Raw genomic sequence first — 19,814 nt, forward strand, 5'->3', positions numbered from 1 at the left:
TAAACAAATTTATGCAGTAAAGATATTATACAATATAACTGTGAAGTACCATAAATATATCTGACGTCAACCTCTTGAACTTTATATTATTGTGTTAGAGTCTGTTATCAAGTAGTTGTCATTGGTTCATGTCTGTCACATCTCTTTTTCGTAAATCATATTGTATAAATAAGGCCGTTAATTTTTCGTTTAAATTTCGCTGTCGGAGCCTTTTAATTTTAACATTTTGTTTATGTTGGGTTTTTTTCATTATGAAAGCTGCACGGTGATCTTTACATGCTTTTATCTCCGTCATTTGAACTCTGGTGGAAAGCTGTTTTTATATACCATCTGTGAATATCAATAAAAGGACCATTCGCTACCAATGGAAAATCGAATCAGCCCAATTATCTCTCTTGAGTTCCCATTGATTTAAGGCAATAAGCCTCAAGAATCTGCTGGTTATGGCTGAATTGGCAAAAAACGAACGATGATTCATTTGTGTTCAAATCTAAATTTGTAATGCAAATTAACTTCTTCTCTAAGTTAATTCCTCCGCAACGGAGCACCCGTGTCACACGGTAAAAAAAACCACTCATCAAAAATGTTAGAATTTTGAAATAAGCTACATTCGGTAAAATTACAGATCAGCCGATTTTCTTGTGTCAGAAGATATACGATTGCGAAAAACGCGTTAGCGAATTCAGAAACCGACACATTGTATCAATCAACAAGTTCGTAATGATGACAATAACACTTGTGTTGTTTCTATTCTTGGTCCAGTGGTTCCTGTTCATAACTCTGTTGAAGCATAGAAACCCCTGATAATTAATCTGTGTTGTTTGAACATGTACGAGCATGAGACATGTTAACTACGTCCTATGGGGCAGAGGGTATGTTCCTACTATGAAATAAACGTTGCCGATTGCACAGTTTGAGTCAATCTGTCTGTCCTAGGCCTAAATTCTACTTTGAAGTAGTTCATTATGTCAATATCAAGGAAAATATCAAGATATGAAAAAAGGGTATGACAAAAATACTAAACTCCCAAGTTGTCTATAAAAACTGACAAAATCCTATGTTATCACTCTACGAAATGATTGGAATTCATCATATTTTTGACATGGTACATACTGGCATTTTCCAAGAAAATGGTGAGTTGAACCTGGTTTTAATGCTTGCTAAACCTCCCACTTGTATGTTGATTGTTTCGTTGTATTGAAAATTTGGGTGAGCAATACAAACTGACATAACAGATTATGGTGGCTTGAAAAACACCAGTTCCACTCAGATTACGATTCTACCTTGACAGGTAAGTTTGTATCTAGCCTATAAAATACTTATTTAGCCTTCAGAATTGAAAGGTCAGTTTATCCCATTCATACAAAAGAAGTTTACCTATGAGGTTCAGAATGGGGTTTACAGAGTAGACAATACATGTAATAGCAACAAAAAATAATAGAGAATAAAGAAAATGAATATCAAAATAAAGAAAAGAGAATAATTTACTGCATTGCAAAAGTATAAAGAATAACTGTGCAAAATAAAGGGTTACTTAGGTAACTGTAATGCAATACTGATAATATAATCATGATCAATGTACATAATTGATAAATAATCTTGTAACAGAAAGACTAAATTGGAAAATCATTTTCATGAGAATTTTACAGAATGAGTTATTTCAAGGCTATTAAAAGAAAATGCCCTAAAACTTTAAAGAATACAGATATTAAAAAAACCCATCCAGGTCCTCATGTTATTTACATTGTCAAAATATAGGCCACACCATTGTTATTCCAAGAGTAATCTAGACATCTAGTCAAACTGGTTTTTAACTAAAGATCTAGTCAAACTGGTTTGGTATAACTGACAGTTTGCTCCTGCCCTAGATGTCTATTTCACAGTGACCTTATGTGTTTGTGCTTAGAGTACATTGTACTGTCATATTTATTGATTTTTTGTTGGGACATGACCTAAACATGCAAAACAGTGGCTTGAGATTTAAATTTAAAAGGAATCAATAAAATCTTAGAAAGTTTATTCTATATGAACTTATTTTAGTATAATAAATTAATATTTGGAATTTTATATCCTGATTGATGATTTTTTTGGGGACCAAGATGTTTTCTTCATTCTAATTCACATATAATTATTCAACCTTCAATTCACATTAAAAGATAAAAAAAAATTTCAGCTCTCTTTTAAAATATTTTGCAACTAAATTTAATAATCCGTTAGAATTTGGTGTAAACAAAAAACAAGAGAACCTGCAAGCATAGTCTATTTCTATTAAGTCAAGCCGATAGTTTTTTTATATCTGAAAAGAAAACTAGCACGTAAAAAAAAGGGCGAAAGTAACCCCTAAAATTCAACATTAACATATTTTAAACAATTGAATCAAGATGCACAAAGTTTAAGCATTGGGCAGAATATAGGGTTCTTTTGTACTTTAACAATATCACAATAACAATAAAGTGACCTTAATGTTGGACAAGGTAAATGGCATGAAGCCAATTTTACCAACTTCTTTTGTATGAATGGGATAAACTGACCTTTCAATTCTCAAGGCTAAATAAGTATTTTATAGGCTAGATACAAACTTACCTGTCAAGGTAGAATTGTAATCTGAGTGGTACCGGTGTTTTTCAAGCCACCATAATATGACAATGATTTGGATCTAGCATCCGAATTGTGTAGGCATACATCATAGTCATACATCACAACAGACAATACAATTCAAACAAACCTACAAATAGTTATAACACAGACATCAATAAACAAGTTGCATGAAGTTGTTAGGAAATTATACAATGAGGTCATCAAAAGAGTTTTTGTAGCTGATATCAAGATTGATAAAAACGTCGACGAAACAGTTTTGTTCTTGATAGTATTTTTTTTATTCCAAATATAGTTTACACCTTTCCAATAAGTACAAAATAAGTTAAACATATATACATATGAGTAATTAAAATGTAAACAACACCGTAGAAACCACTTGCGTCACAATTTCACCACTGGGTCCAGCTGCACAAGGAATATCCAAAGTCAATAACAATGAATAAGTACCATGTCAAAAGTCATTCGACCAAAAAAAACATGACAGCACGTACACAAATAAAAGGAAAACTGAAAAGTGAATAAAAAGATACACTACTTCAGCACATAGTATTTATAACTCATGACCATTATTATTTGTGCAACCCAATTCGACATTCATTTTTATTACATTCAAAATAGAACTAGGACTTGTAATTCACTAATCACTGAATTATAGATAAATTTTTCATTAAATATATAATTTTAGAGTTTCCCTAAGTACGGTTCAATTTATTTCCAAATCTTTTTATTAAAAAGCACTAGTGACAAAAGACAATTATTGGAATCCTGTTTCTTGTTCTGGAAAACTATACCTGGTTATAATAAAATAGCTGAAATCAGTTATGATTTAAAACAGTTGTATATGACCATCTATACTACTAAAGGAAGAGACCGATTTCATTGAGCTACATTTCCTCTGAAACGATACAAATTTATAACTATTTTGATATGAGCATCACAGATGAGTCTTATGTAGACGAAACGTGTGGCTGGCGTACTAGGTTATAATCCTGGTACTTTTGATAACTATTTGTCTCTAAACCAAGAATTTTCCATAGAAAATGACAACTTTTGAGAAAATAACCAAATTTGGAGACCGTTATTGTTACGGCGCATACTCAGCCAACATACTGCCCTAGAATTTTAAACTCTTTGTTTCAACACTTGCCCAATTGTACCGTGATTTCACAGGCATCTTCTAGTTTAAATAAAAGTCTTAACTAAAATACATATTAAAACTCTTTAATAATCTATTATCACAATTTATCAACACTGTTCATTAAAGTTGATTCCCAGAAACATATTTATTTCATCAATGCTCATGTTTTTTCAAATTAAAACTTTTTTATATGAGCAGTTATTGTATATTTGAGTTCCATCAGATATGTAATTTATTATCCTAATCATACTATATAAAATTCTGGATAATAAAAAGTAAAATATAACAAAATTTTCAAGTATTTTAAAAATCAAATCACCGAAATTAAGTAAACATAATTTTGTAATTCACCGAGAATAAGTAAAAAATGTTGTTATATCTTTATGTGCTATTATGTTTCAACTGTGCAGTAGTTGCGTTAAAAGTATAAATTATTAACTGACTACAGATGTATATAAACAATTGTATTAAAAACCTATTTGTATTACTTATCTTTTGTTTATAATGTTAAAAGTACATCTTCAAGATCAATGTTACTATAAATATCTTAAAATCAGTCTCTAAATTCAGAAATTATTGTTTCCTTTTTATTAATACCTAAAATATGACAGTTACGGCTGCAACAAAAAATCTTGCATTCAGAACTTCAGTAGTGATTTTCATTCATAAAACTTTTGCAATCACATGAATAAGTTTTAGCATTTTTGCCAAAGGTTAATGATTTGCAATAATAAATATTCACATTAATTTCTGAATTTAAAAAACTAATATACATAGAAAATAATTAAAACAATTTCAAGGAAAATAATCCAACTTAAAACATTTTTTTTTCCACATTGTATTTACACAAGCTTCAATATATCCATGGAAAGAACAAACTAAGAAATGAATTAGCAATCACTTGATCAGCAATGCCAACAGAGAAATATGATGAATTGTCAAATGTTTGAAGTCATTCCTTTTTTAAAACTTATATTCTCAACTGAACAAAATTTTGTGATGCAATAGAAGACAAAATATATAGCTGCCTCAGTGAAAGGGAATTGGTTTGCCAGACTTTATCAAACAAAGTAAAAAATATCAGATTTTTGGGGGAAGAAGAATTTGAAGATCTTTTTTTTATGAATATTCAACAAGAATGTTCAGAGCTAAAAGATTGAAAGGAAACAGAAGATGCATTAAAAAAATAGCCAAGATCATATAATGTTAAGATTTTTTGGTAGTTTTTGTAGGTCAGTCTAGGAAAATACAGATTACTCCATTTTTTTTTACAAAAACCATACAGTACATGTATGTTAACCTGAATTTGGCTTATACAAAAGCTATCTCAATTCTTAGCATCCAAATTTGCAATCTAAGAACTAGAATGTTATTGATTTATCTTTTGTTTATCATAAATTCAGCTTGATTTTCTCCTCTTCTTCTTTTTGCTGCGTTTCTTGACACTTTCATCACTACTAGAATCTGATGAAGACGACGAGGAAGACGATGATGATGATGAACTGTCTGAATCACTGTCTGAGGAAGAACTAGTATCACTGTCTGAACTGTAAAATTCAAGAAAAATAGTAGAAATAAATTAAGGGGTAAAATGTCAGATGGTGCCCCTGCTTGCCTATTACATTTTTAAGGGCATAACTTAAAATAGTAAAAGTGATGCTACACAAATTGGTACTTGATCTGAGTTGTGTTGTAATAAGCATGTTCTATAAGATTCATAACATTTGGTTCAGGCAAAGTTTAGGAGTAAAAACAACAATATCAACAAAGGAGTAGGTTCAGTAAGACACCTTTAATTATGGCTCCAAAATATAGCAGTTTTACAAAATTGTGAAAATGTAATCTTTTAGTTATTTATTGGAAAGTAGACTGCCTCTGCCACACAAATATGGGCTGTTTATGACAATATGATACACATCCTTCAGGTACTAACATCATTAAGTCATGCTAAATTACTGAAATCTTTACAATTTTAGCATTTTAGTTAAATTTTTGACGGTTAACATTTAAGAGGGACTTAAATGAAAGTGGCTGCATTCGTGATCATTCATAATATTGAAATGTAAGTTGTATATGATGATAAAACATAACATATATAAAGGTTGAGGATGAACATGGATGTGGCCACTTTCATTTTTGACAAAAAAATCTGAAAAGTCATATTAGATAGATTTTTCATATTTAAGCTTGAATAGGAGTGTTTTTAATGACTTTAACAATTAAAATATTTCACATAAACTAATTGAATCAATTGAAATAGACACTTAAGTGTTTAAAAAGTGTCTAAATCATTTTGCTAGATCAACCTGAAATTTGAGGCCAAAATCAGCCCTTACCAGATCTGGATCTACTCCTTTTTCCATTTGTAAAGGGGGTATTTGGTGAAAGATAAAAATGTCACCAAAATTCAAACTTGATCTGTTTTTTGTGGTAAAACATGTAAGCATTGTGTATAAGTTTCATAATATTTAGTTGAGGCAAAAATAAAGTTAAACTAGAGGCTCCAAAGAGCCTGTGTCGCTCACCTTGGTCTATGAATATTAAACAAAGGAAGCAGATGGATTCATGACAAAATTGTGTTTTGGTGATGGTGATGTGTTTGTAAATCTTACTTTACTAGTCTTGCTGCTTACATTTATCTCTATCTATAATGAACTTGGCCCAGTAGTTTCAGTGGAAAATGTTAATAAAAATTTACAAATTTTATGAAAATTGTTAAAAATTGACTATAAAGGACAATAACTCCTTAGGGGGTCAATTGACCATTTCGGTCATGTTGACTTATTTGTAAATCTTACTTTGCTGAACATAATTGCTGTTTACAGTTTATCTCTATCTATAATAAAATTTAAAATAATAACCAAAAACAGCAAAATTTCCTTAAAATTACCGATTCAGGGGCAGCAACCCAACAATGGGTTGTCAGATTCATCTGAAAATTGAAGGGCAGATAGATCTTGATCTGATTAATAAATTTACCCCATGTTGGATTTGCTCTAAATGCTTTGGTTTTTGAGTTATAAGTCAAAAACTGCATTTAACCCCTATGTTCTATTTTTAGCTGTGGCGGCCATCTTGATTTGATAGTCGGGTCACGCCACACATTTTTAAAACAAGATACCCCAAATATGATTATTGCCAAGTCTGGATTAATTTGGCCCAGTAGTTTCAGAGGAGAAGATTTTTGTAAAAGATAACTAAGATTTACGAAAAATGGTTAAAAATTGACTATAAAGGGCAATAACTCCTAAACGGGTCAACTGACCGTTTCGGTCATGTTGACTTATTTGTAAATCCTACTTTGCTAAACATTATTGCTGTTTACAGTTTATCTCTATCTATAATAATATTCAAGATAATAACCAAAAACTGCAAAATTTCCACAAAATTACCAATTCAGGGGCAGCAACCCAACAATGGGTTGACCGATTCATCTGAAAATTTCAGGGCAGATAGATCTTGACCTGATAAACATTTTTACCCCCATGTCAGATTTCCTCTAAATGCTTTGGTTTTTGAGTTATAAGCCAAAAACTGCATTTTACCCCTATGTTCTATTTTTAGCCGTGGCGGCCATCTTGGTTGGTTGACCGGGTCACGCCACACATTTTTAAAACTAGATACCCCAATGATGATTGTGGCCAAGTCTGGATTAATTTGGCCCAGTAGTTTCAGAGGAGAAGATTTTTGTAAAAGATAACTAAGATTTACGAAAAATGGTTAAAAATTGACTATAAAGGGCAATAACTCCTAAACGGGTCAACTAACCATTTCGGTCATGTTGACTTAATTGTAAATCCTACTTTGCTAAACATTATTGCTGTTTACAGTTTATCTCTATCTATAATAATATTCAAGATAATAACCAAAAACTGTAAAATTTCCACAAAATTACCAATTCAGGGGCAGCAACCCAACAATGGGTTGACCGATTCATCTGAAAATTTCAGGGCAGATAGATCTTGACCTGATAAACATTTTTACCCCCATGTCAGATTTCCTCTAAATGCTTTGGTTTTTGAGTTATAAGCCAAAAACTGCATTTTACCCCTATGTTCTATTTTTAGCCGTGGCGGCCATCTTGGTTGATTGACCGGGTCACGCCACACATTTTTTAAACTAGATACCCCAATGATGATTGTGGCCAAGTCTGGATTAATTTGGCCCAGTAGTTTCAGAGGAGAAGATTTTTGTAAAAGATAACTAAGATTTACGAAAAATGGTTAAAAATTGACTATAAAGGGCAATAACTCCTAAACGGGTCAACTGACCATTTCGGTCATGTTGACTTAATTGTAAATCCTACTTTGCTAAACATTATTGCTGTTTACAGTTTATCTCTATCTATAATAATATTCAAGAAATAACCAAAAACTGTAAAATTTCCACAAAATTACCAATTCAGGGGCAGCAACCCAACAATGGGTTGACCGATTCATCTGAAAATTTCAGGGCAGATAGATCTTGACCTGATAAACATTTTTACCCCCATGTCAGATTTCCTCTAAATGCTTTGGTTTTTGAGTTATAAGCCAAAAACTGCATTTTACCCCTATGTTCTATTTTTAGCCGTGGCGGCCATCTTGGTTGATTGACCGGGTCACGCCACACATTTTTTAAACTAGATACCCCAATGATGATTGTGGCCAAGTCTGGATTAATTTGGCCCAGTAGTTTCAGAGGAGAAGATTTTTGTAAAAGATAACTAAGATTTACGAAAAATGGTTAAAAATTGACTATAAAGGGCAATAACTCCTAAACGGGTCAACTGACCATTTCGGTCATGTTGACTTAATTGTAAATCCTACTTTGCTAAACATTATTGCTGTTTACAGTTTATCTCTATCTATAATAATATTCAAGATAATAACCAAAAACTGTAAAATTTCCACAAAATTACCAATTCAGGGGCAGCAACCCAACAATGGGTTGACCGATTCATCTGAAAATTTCAGGGCAGATAGATCTTGACCTGATAAACATTTTTACCCCCATGTCAGATTTCCTCTAAATGCTTTGGTTTTTGAGTTATAAGCCAAAAACTGCATTTTACCCCTATGTTCTATTTTTAGCCGTGGCGGCCATCTTGGTTGATTGACCGGGTCACGCCACACATTTTTTAAACTAGATACCCCAATGATGATTGTGGCCAAGTTTGGTTCAATTTGGCCCAGTAGTTTCAGAGGAGAAGATTTTTGTAAAAGTTAACGACGACGGACGACGGACGACGGACGACGGACGCCGGACGCAAAGTGATGGGAAAAGCTCACTTGGCCCTTCGGGCCAGGTGAGCTAAAAAAATGGAAACCAAATTCAGAAGGTACAGACTGACAAGGGTAAAATTCAACAATTTATACATGTTATAAGATAACCGCTAGTTAAATAATGTATATTACATTGAATTTGTGTATAAATGTGCTGTTCCAAAAAAGTATAATCTTTCAGTATTTAAATTAATCTAATGCAATTTTTTTTTTCTTTTACCCACAAATCAAATTACCTTGAACTTGATGATGACGATGATGAAGATGACGAAGACTCAGAGCTTGTACTACTTGACCTGAAATTAATAAGTAAATATAAATATAGACATGAAAACTAGTGTCATTGATATAAGATGATGTGGTATGAGTCCCATTGAGACAACTCTCTATCAAAGTCATGATTTGTAAAATAATTCATTATAGGTCAAAGTATTGTCTTCAACACAGAGCCTTTGCTCACACTGAACAGTAAACTATAATGCCAGTTGCCTTATAACTAGAATTGTAAAGGGTACAACTTGAAAAAATTGGTTTCTGCTTCTAACAATCCCAAAATTAAGTTTTACTTTTTTTTTTTTATATTTTTAAACCTTGTTAACAGCCCTACAAAAAATGGAAGACCACAACTAAAACAAGGTCACCTATAATGCTATTATAATAATTATAGTAGCATCCCTCACTAATCCATCAAATTTGAGTTGCTGGTTTTATTTTCAACACCGCAATAAGATTACTAAAGCTTTTATCGTTGGTCAGACTGCCATAGATTTACCAAAAAGAGTCCATCTTTTCTCCATTTTGAACTAAAGAATGAATGTAGAAATAATTTAATTTTGGATGTAACACGTCTTTTGATTGGCTAAAAGTGTTTTGTCTATCCCCTCATACATAATTTTGTCATGTGATTGTGATGTCATCAAAGTTTTTTCATGATTAACTACTTAAAAAAAGAAATTTAGAATATAATTATAAGGAATGACTAAAAAAAAATTCTGTCTATTCAAAAATATAGTTAATACTTTTGAATAACCTGTTAGAAAAGTTTTTCAAGTTTACACATCATTTTTTATGTTATTTCTTCATAGACAGATTTTTTTTAAAAGTTATTCCTTTAAAAATATCTTAAATATGCCATAAAGTTATAGTGAAGATAAGTAAAGATTCATTAGATGAATGGTCATTGCCCAGCAGTCTCTTATTCATATATAAATCATTCAATGAACATGAACATGTACATACCTTTTCTTTTTCTTTTTTCTTTGTTTCTTTTCTGGATTTTGTTTCATTAATTCTTTCCTACAATTATTAAAAGGGATCAAGATATCAAATGAGGTTAATAATTGCTTAAGGAAACAATTAAAGTGTACTTGCAGTTCAAAAATTTTAAGCGATTTTATAAACAATAAATGATTTGAAAATTTTCTACAAATTCATGATTACTTTTCTCAACCAGTCTGAGATGGATCTGTATTTCTAATATTTTAACATAAATATCATGTAGTTATACTTATAATCTTTCATTATAACAATAACTTTATTTATTCCATATTGATAGAACTTAAGTAGGCTTTGAAAATAGTGGAATTAATACTTTTGGAGTGTCAAAAACCCATTGGAAGTACTTGATAAATTGCATGCATATATTAGTGATTTTGAATCTGTTCAAAGTTTTGATTTTTCTACCCTATATACCACTTTGCCTCATATTCTTTATTAAGAAAAAATTCACATCCCAAATTAACTGGGCATTTAAAAAGTCAGAATGCGAGAACATATGTTCAAACTCTTTTAGGTAATTTTTTAGTTGCAATAAACAAAAGAACTATGTAAATTGGACATGCTTTGATACTATATATGCGCTTGAATTTTTACTTGATAACATCTTTGTTCGCTTGGAGATTCTGTATATCATCAAGTTATTGGAATTCAAATGGGGACTAACTGTGCACCACTTATTGCGGACCTGTTTTTGTATTGTTATGAGTTACAACTTATGACTAAATAATGACGACTTCAGTATGTATACTAAAGAAATTTATCCTGTTGAACTTATTTTAAATAAAGCTAATACTAACAATGACCACTGCCCTTTCCTTGATCTTGATATCTATATCATTAACGGGAAGCTTAATATAAAAATTTATGATAAAAGAGATGATTTTTCATTTCCTATCGTTAATTATCCATTTTTATATGGTGAGGTGTTTATACATCTCAACTTGTAAGATTCACTCATGTATGTAACAACGTATTAGATTTTAGGGAGAGAAATTTATGTTTTACTGAAAAATTATTACACCAGGGTTTTCGATATCACAAACTAGTCAAAACGTTTATTAAATTAAATCATCGGTATAAAGAAATCATTTCTAAATATAACTCAAAATGCAGACATCTTATACGTTCAGGTATTCCACATCCAATCTTTTATGGTAATATTCTTTACAAAGCACAAAAATGTCAGTATTCCCCTCAAAGGCTAACAAAACCTTTAAACAGACTTAGTAAGAAGGGATATAGTTACGACACTGTTGTCAGGTCATTAAAGATTGCATATTTTGGCTTTAATATTGATTCACTTATAGGGTCTTTGCTTCGGAACTAAACACATTTATTTAAAAAAAAAAAGATGTTGGCATGACACGGGTTATATTCTTCTCATATATTTTATGATAGTATGATACTAAGCCCCTGACGGGAGGTATTGTGCCTGATATTCATATGATGAAGACATAATCATGATAATCTTTCAATTATTTTAATTGAGGTCTGGAGCTGGCATGTCAGTTAACGGCTAGTAGTCTGTTGCTACTTATGTATTATTTTATTTATTTTCTTTTATTACATCTTCTGATATTGTACTCGGACTTCTCTTGAACTGAATTTTAATGTGCGTATTGTTATGCATTTACTTTTCTACATTGGCTAGAGGTATAGGGGAAGGGTTGAGATCTCATAAACATGTTCAACCCCGCCGCAATTTTGCGCCTGTCCCAAGTCAGGGGCCTCTGGCCTTTGTTGGTCTTATATGATTTTTTATTTTATTTTTTTGTGTATAATTTGGAGTTTAGTATGACGTCCATTATCACTGTACTAGAACACATATTTTTTAAGGGGCCAGTTGAAGGACGCCTACGGGTAAGGGAGTTTCTCCCTACATTGAAGACCCATTGGTGGCCTTCGGCTGTTGTCTGCTCTATGGTCTGGCTGTTGTCCCTTTGACACATTCCCCATTTCTTTTCTCAATTCTATTTACTGTATGAAAGAGATTTTGAATAAATTAGCATATTCACCTGCAACAAGTACATGTATATGGTACTCAAATCAAAACTATATGGTACGTTGCATGATGTCGGGTGTATGTGTTTGGTAAAAAGCGTAGGATATAAAATTGGTTTTGGTGAATAATTTCCATAACATACATTATTTTCAGAATATGGAATAAAACAATTACAGATTTTTGTTTTGGTAAATATGTGGATTAATTGACTTTTGAAAAACTGATATTCACATCAACCGTTGGCCTTAGTGAATACACAATGTATATCTCTTTTTACGAAAGTCAATAAAACCACACATTTACCTCATCAACATGATCAAAAGACAGTAATGTATACATATCATACTGATAGTAAGGTTATTTCTAAACAGAGAACCAGTTATTTTGTTGTTTCTTTTAAAGTGAAAAACAAATTCAAACAGGCATGAGGTTCAAATTTGCAATATCAAAATTTGTGCAAAAATGTACATGTATCTGAGAGTATTGTACAGGTACTGATACATTTGGTGTACTTACAATTTCATTTCTTTTTCTAATTCTTCATCTTTTTTCATTTTTTTAATCATTTCTTTTGTTCTGGATGGACGGTGTACATATTTTCTTTTCCCAGTACATTCAAATGTAAAATGGCCCTTCTCTAAACATTTCTGACATTTATATTCATCTGCACTGGGTAGGCTGTAAATGTAAATAAAGTACATTGAAGTATAAAAAGGACAAATTTTATCTACTTTAACATTGTTTATAGAAAGATATATTGAACCAGATGCTCCGCAGGGCGCAGCTTTATATGACCGCAGAGGTTGAACCCTGAACGGTTGGGGCAAGTATGGACACAACATTCAAGCTGGATACAGCTCTAAATTTGGATTGTGATTAAATAGTTGACACAGCATAGGTTTCTGACACAGAATGAATGTGGTCTAATGAACTTAAAATTTTTGTTTTGCCTTTGAGCAATTCACTATGCTGTTGAATATTAATCCTCTCAAAAAAATGGTTGAAGAAATTTCTTTTAATTTATGAAATTTCAAATGAGAAAAAATTGAATTCTCCCCCCGCCCAATTTTTTTTTTACATCCCCCTATCATTTATTCCAAAACTAATCACAATTCAAATTTCTTATGGAGTTTGCAACAATAATTACTCATTTAAATACATCATAAAATATTAAAATGTAAAAATGTGCTTGTTATCACTGAATGGTAAAGATTGTCTTAATTTATCAGTTGGAAGTAAAAGTGAAAATACATTGTACAAATGTATATTGTAAAAAACAATGATTTTAGTTGATTCAACTACCTATTCTTGACAAAGAAAGAAAACTCCAATTGAAATTCTTGCTATTGCACATTATTGTGCAATTAGATATTTCTTGCTATTGCGCAATACTGTGCAATTGAAAATACTTGCTATTGCACAATACTGTGCAATTGCAGATTTCTTGCTATTGCGCAATACTGTGCAATTGGAAATTGCTTGTTATTGCTGAGTACTGTGCAATCGAAAAATTCTTGCTATTGCACAATACTTAATATAATAATTTTAGATCCTGATTTGGACCAACTTGAACACTGAACCCATAATCAAAAATTTAAGTACATGTTTGGATTCAGCATATCAAAGAACCCCAAGAATTCAATTTTACTTAAAATCAAACTAAGTTTAATTTTGGACCCTTTGGACTTTAATGTAGACCAATTTGAAAACAGGACCAAAAATCAAGAATCTACATACACAGTTAGATTTGGCATATCAAAGAACCCCATTTATTCAATTTTTGATAAAATCAAACAAAGTTTGATTTTGGACCCTTATTTGGACCAACTTGAAAACTGGGCCAATAATCAAAAATCTAAGTTCATTTTAATTTCAGCATATCAAAGAACCCCAAGGATTCAATTTTTGTCAAAATCAAACTAAGTTTAATTTTGGACCCTTTGGACCTTAATGTAGACCAATTTGAAAACGTGACCAAAAATTAAGAATCTACATACACAGTTAGATTTGGCATATCAAAGAACCCCAATTATTCAATTTTTGATGAAATCAAACAAAGTTTAATTTTGGACCCTTTGGGCCGCTTATTCCTAAACTGTTAGGACCAAAACTCCAAAAATCAATACCAACCTTCCTTTTATGGTCATAAACCTTGTGTTTAAATTTCATAGATTTCTATTTACAAATACTAAAGTTATGGTACGAAAACCAAAAAAAAATGCTTATTTGGACCCCTTTTTGGCCCCTAATTCCTAAACTATAAGGACCAAAACTCCCAAAATCAATACCAATCTTCCTTTTGTGGTCATACACCTTCTGATTAAATTTCATAGATTTCCATCCACTTATACTAAAGTTATGTTGCAAAAAAGTTGATTTAACTACTATTCTATACAAAGAAAGATAACTCCAATTGATTTCTATTTACTTAAAAACCAAGAAAAATACTTATTTGGACCCCTTTTTGGCTCCTACTTTCTAAACTGTTAGAACCAAAACTCCCAAAATCAATCCCAACCTTCCTTTTGTGGTTATAAACCTTGTGTCAAAATTTCATAGATTTCTATTTACTTAAACTAAAGTTACTGTGTGAAAAAAAAGAATATGCTTATTTGGGCCCTTTTTGGCCCCTAATTCCTGAAATGTTGGGATCAAAACTCCCAAAATCAATCCCAACCTTCCTTTTGTGGTCATAAACCTTGTGTTAAAATTTCATAGATTTCTATTCCCTTTTACTAAAGTTAGAGTGCGAAAACTAAAAGTATTCAGACGACGACGATGACGACGCCGCCAACGTGATAGCAATATACGACGAAAATTTTTCAAATTTTGTGGTCGTATAAAAACAATTATCAAAAATAATTAAAAAAAATTAAACATATTTGAAAATTTTAAATTATAATTAATGATAGAAAAAATGTATCAACTGTTATGACTGTTAAATATTCATATTTTATCTGTCTTCAATGATTGTAAAAGTTCTGATTTATAATGTACTTAGGCCACACCAATTTGATTCCTTGTTCGACAGACCCGCCCACACTTATTTTTTTCAAAACAGAATTTTTATTTTTTTTTATATTCCCGCTTCCCGCATCCAGAAATGTAATCATGTCCATATCCCGCACCGTTTTTTTTTGGTAAATATTATAAAAAGATATCAACATTTGTTTTTAAAATCACAGTCTAACCTGTATATATAACGATTTTAAACATAAAAGCACCCCACCACACTGTGTAAATATCTGTGAGAATATTTGTTTCAGCATGAAACCTCATTCAAAGTGGGAGTGCTCCGATATAAATTTATAACAGCGGAAATACCTGTAAAGAACAAAACATTGGTTTCTTTCCCCCTTCCTTATATTCCCTATCAAAAAATTTTCGTTGTTAGAATGAAGTACAAAGAACTTCTGAAGAATTTGCCTTCAACTGCAATTATATTGTATGCTGGCGAAACAAAACTATCCATAGCCGCTGCATGTTTATGCACCTGTCCTGATTGATTCAGGGGCCTGTCGTTCAGCAGTTATCGTTTGTTGATGTTGTTCATAGGTATTTTCCCATTTGGATATATAAATTAGATCGTTGGTTTTCCTGTTCGAATTGTGTACGCTTATAATTTTGGGGTCCTTTATAGCTTGCTGTTTGGTCTGTATCAAAGCCCTGTGTAAAAGGCTGTACTTTGACCTGTGTTTGTTATTATCAGGTTGAGAGCAACCCTCCCTCAGACAACATGGACAAGGGGTCATTTTACTGATGAAGAAAAGAAAATAGAAATACCAAGGATTTTTATAGTTCTTCTATACAAAACCTTTGAAAACTTAGAATTTTATACTCAAAAAGAGGAGAGTAACATCATTTTTAAACAACTTTTCTAAAAGAGGGGTCCACTTATTTTGAATCATATTAAACTGTTAAACATTGTTAAAGTAAATGTGTTAACATGGTTAAAGTCCAGGAATATTACAAAATTCTTGGACATGTTTTGACCATTTAATACCAGATAGATACATTTTTTTATATAGTTCTTTGAGAAAATATGAGCCCTTTTGTACAAACAAATATATCATAACTTATATTGATCCCTCATAACACATGTAAAAGGTATATTTATAACATTAATGGGTTGCCCTCAAACTGATTATGACTTGGATGGAGAATTGTCTCATTGTCAGTCACACATACATGGACCAGATTTAATTATTTCTTGGTGAACAGGGGAAAAATACTTCAGAAATTAAAGAAATGTCAATGTACAAGTGATAAGTTTTAATATTGTCAAAACCTACTATTTTATGTTTACAAAAAAAAATTATTTATAATCACTCGCCTTTACTTTTCAAGCTTTGCCTCAAAAATTTGCATATTAAATATTTGTTTATTAAAATTTTCAAATCTCTTGCTCGCCCCAAATTTTGGAGTTCAAAAATCCGTAGAACAAGAAATTAAATTGGTGTGGCCTTAATAATAAATAACCATGATAACAAATAAGCTTTATTTAGAGTCAGCATGGTACATGTATATAAAACATAGACAAACATAAGCTCTAATGAGCTTTTAACCGACATATGAGATTGAGTGTGCAAGACAGCTCTTCAGAATTCCAGCTATGGAAAGGCAATTAAATTGGTATGCGTGTTGACAGCGTATTCAAGCACAATTGAATGTTGGTGTTCTTACATGTAACATTATGTTGTTTTTATCTAAATAGTATTAGTAATTATTTTCCAAATATATTTCTTTTTTAAATAATTCAATTACCATGATCATGATGATAACATGAATTATATACATGTAGACTCATTGAAAAGTAGTATACAGTGTACATTTAGCTATAGACACTTGTCTAAATCTAAATGCTACATGTATACCCATGTGAAATTGTCCCGCATGTCTGTACAGAAACAAGGTCCATCGGGTCGTCGAATAGTCTTCCCCTGTCTGGGATCCGTACAAAAAACTACACATTACTCAGGTTGAGCAGGTACAGCGTAAGGCAGCCAGGTTTGTCTTCAATGATTATAAAGACAGATCACCTGGAGCAGTTTCAAATTTAATAAAATCATTGGAATTGGAAAATTTGGAATTAAGAAGGAAAAAGGCTAGATTAACTATGCTGTATAAAATAAATTGGTGGTTAGTTGAAGTTCCTAAAGACAACTTAACAATATCTGATAGACACACTAGGGGGAAACATAAATTTAGGCTATAAATTTTCATTTTATCCTCGCACTATTTCCATACCTGTCAACCTCTGAAAATGAAAAGTCAGGTCATGACCTGCATTGAAAAAAAAAATCTCAGGTCATAACGCGTACGACATTTTGCGGGCTCAATTGAAGAACAAAAATATGTTTACATATAATTTATATAGTCAATATGTATATAAAACAGTTAGAACATGTATACAAGTTTATTTCAGACTATTGTTATATTCCATAGTAGCAGACTTGGCATTCTTTAAAAGAACTGCACTTGGTTTCAGTTCATAGCAATGCAAATGTGTATTCATTTTACAAGAAAGAAGAGCACACAGTGTATCCTTATTAAGATCAGCCCTAAACTCTGTAGCTATTTTCTTTACTAAAGAAAATGCCCTCTCATTGTCTGCATTGCTGTTTGGCAAAACCTGTAATGTTTTAGCAAGTTTTGACAAAACAAAAAATCTTGGCTTGTTAAGAAAAATGTCATGCAACTTGGACATTTCTCCCCAAAATGTACCAATGTCAGTTTCAGGGGAAGTGCAAAGTGGAAGTTCATCTAATGGAGTCAACGTAGCTCTTTTTTTCGTTACGTAGCTCAGGTAAACAAGTCCTACATTTTGACTTTTGGTTACATTGAAAAAGACCGATAAAACCGAAGGTCGTATTACTTCTAAATACCGGAAACAATTCCGGTCAGAAATCCAGGTGAAACGGGTAATGTTAGAAATTCCCGGGACCCGCCGGGTAAAGAAAAACTCCCAGGTGAGAGGTGAAAATAACAGGTGTCACCCGCAAAAAACGGGTGAGTTGACAGGTATGTATTTCGGACTGGAACTCACTACCTGAAGCAATAGGTACATTTTTTGTATGTCTGACACCCTGGAATCCTTCAAAAGTGGCATATCCACTCTAACATTTGAAGGATCCACAGCAACTTATTAAACTTTAAAGCCACTGTACATAATGTATATATGTTATTGATAATGATTTTTCTTTGTCATATTATTTTTTAAATTAAGTCCATATGTACATAGAACACAAGTTCCGGGAAGTTTTACACTCCTACCTAGGAATCTACTCCCGTATTCGGAAGAAGAAGAAGAAGATATATGTTTGGTAACTGGTTTAAAACTGTAGAACAAGGATTTGTAAATATTTTACCATACCTTGTTCAGGACAGAAGTAACAATAACTATTTCATGTTTCATAGGGTAATCATTTAACCAGTGCCATAAGATTTTTCAGTAAATTTCGTGGTGTAAAACAACCATTTTAGTCCATTTCATTATGATAATTAAACTCAATAATTTATACCTTTTACGAAATGTCGGTGGTCGAAACGTAAAAGAAGTCATTCTGTTACTGCAGTATGAGACTGTTATCTAGCTTATTAACGAAAACACAGCTATTCTCTGGTTAAAACAGAAAAAATACGTTTCCCCAACTATTACGGGGAGATAACTCACAATATAAAGGAAATTTTGAGTCGGACGCGGATAACTGAATTACGGAATTACCCATTTGCCGCTCACTTAAAATCAGTTGTCCCTAGAACACTTTATTTCATAGTGTACAGAGGAGGATTTAGGGGGGGGGGGGGCAGTTGGCCCTTCATACAAGAACTAGCTTCAAATCCAGACAATAACATCCAAACAGACCTTGTAATTATGGACTTTGCCAAAGCCTTTGACAAAGTCCCACATCAAAGACTCTTATACAAACTACATTTCTACGGTATACAAAATGAAACACTTAACTGGATCTCTGCCTTCTTATCAAACCGCACACAAACAGTTGTCCTGGATGGAGCGTCATCAGACATTGCTCCAGTTACTTCTGGTGTCCCACAGGGAACAGTTCTGGGTCCAGTTCTATTCCTGGTATATATTAACGACCTACCAGAATATCTGAAATCCAGTAAACTCAGACTGTTCGCAGACGACAGCATCATATACAAAAGCATCAAATCTAAAAAAGATTGTGATAGCCTTCAGGAAGATCTTGATGCTGCTGCAAAGTGGGAAGAAGACTGGCTGATGGCTTTCCATCCAGACAAATGTACAGTTCTCACTGCCTCAAACAAGAAAAATACCATCAAACACGACTACATCCTTCACGGCCACACTTTAGAATCTGTCTCCTCCGCAAAATATCTTGGAGTAACACTGCAATCAGATTTAAAATGGACACAGCATACAAACAACATCATTGGTAATGCTAATAAAAGCCTAGAGGCTTTCTAAAAAGAAATCTGAAAACATCCATTACAAACATTAAGTCTCAGGCATATCTAGCACTCGTACGTCCTAAACTAGAATATGCTTGTT

At 32.2% G+C, this 19,814-nt stretch overlaps 2 protein-coding genes across 2 annotated transcripts in view; one reads left to right on the top strand and one right to left on the bottom strand.

The window, feature by feature from the left end:
* The first annotated feature begins 1,058 nt into the window (after positions 1-1,058).
* LOC134696528 (ficolin-2-like) overlaps positions 1,059-19,814 on the top strand; it is a 33,256-nt gene continuing 14,500 nt past the window's right edge. The window contains exon 1 of the mRNA XM_063558367.1: positions 1,059-1,133. Within this exon, the coding sequence (XP_063414437.1) occupies positions 1,076-1,133 (58 nt within the window). The 5' untranslated portion in view covers positions 1,059-1,075. The remainder of the gene's footprint in view (positions 1,134-19,814) is intronic.
* On the bottom strand, positions 3,804-19,056 carry LOC134698136 (zinc finger CCHC domain-containing protein 10-like). The gene is made up of 5 exons (XM_063560428.1): positions 18,802-19,056; positions 12,797-12,958; positions 10,240-10,296; positions 9,237-9,296; positions 3,804-5,283 (listed from the first exon to the last, which is right to left on the bottom strand). Exons 1-5 carry the CDS (start codon positions 18,840-18,842, stop codon positions 5,136-5,138), a joined length of 468 nt encoding a protein of 155 aa, XP_063416498.1. The 5' UTR covers positions 18,843-19,056; the 3' UTR covers positions 3,804-5,135.

This window comes from Mytilus trossulus, chromosome 14 (assembly GCF_036588685.1).
Source record: "Mytilus trossulus isolate FHL-02 chromosome 14, PNRI_Mtr1.1.1.hap1, whole genome shotgun sequence".
Taxonomy (NCBI): Eukaryota; Metazoa; Mollusca; class Bivalvia; order Mytilida; family Mytilidae; genus Mytilus; species Mytilus trossulus.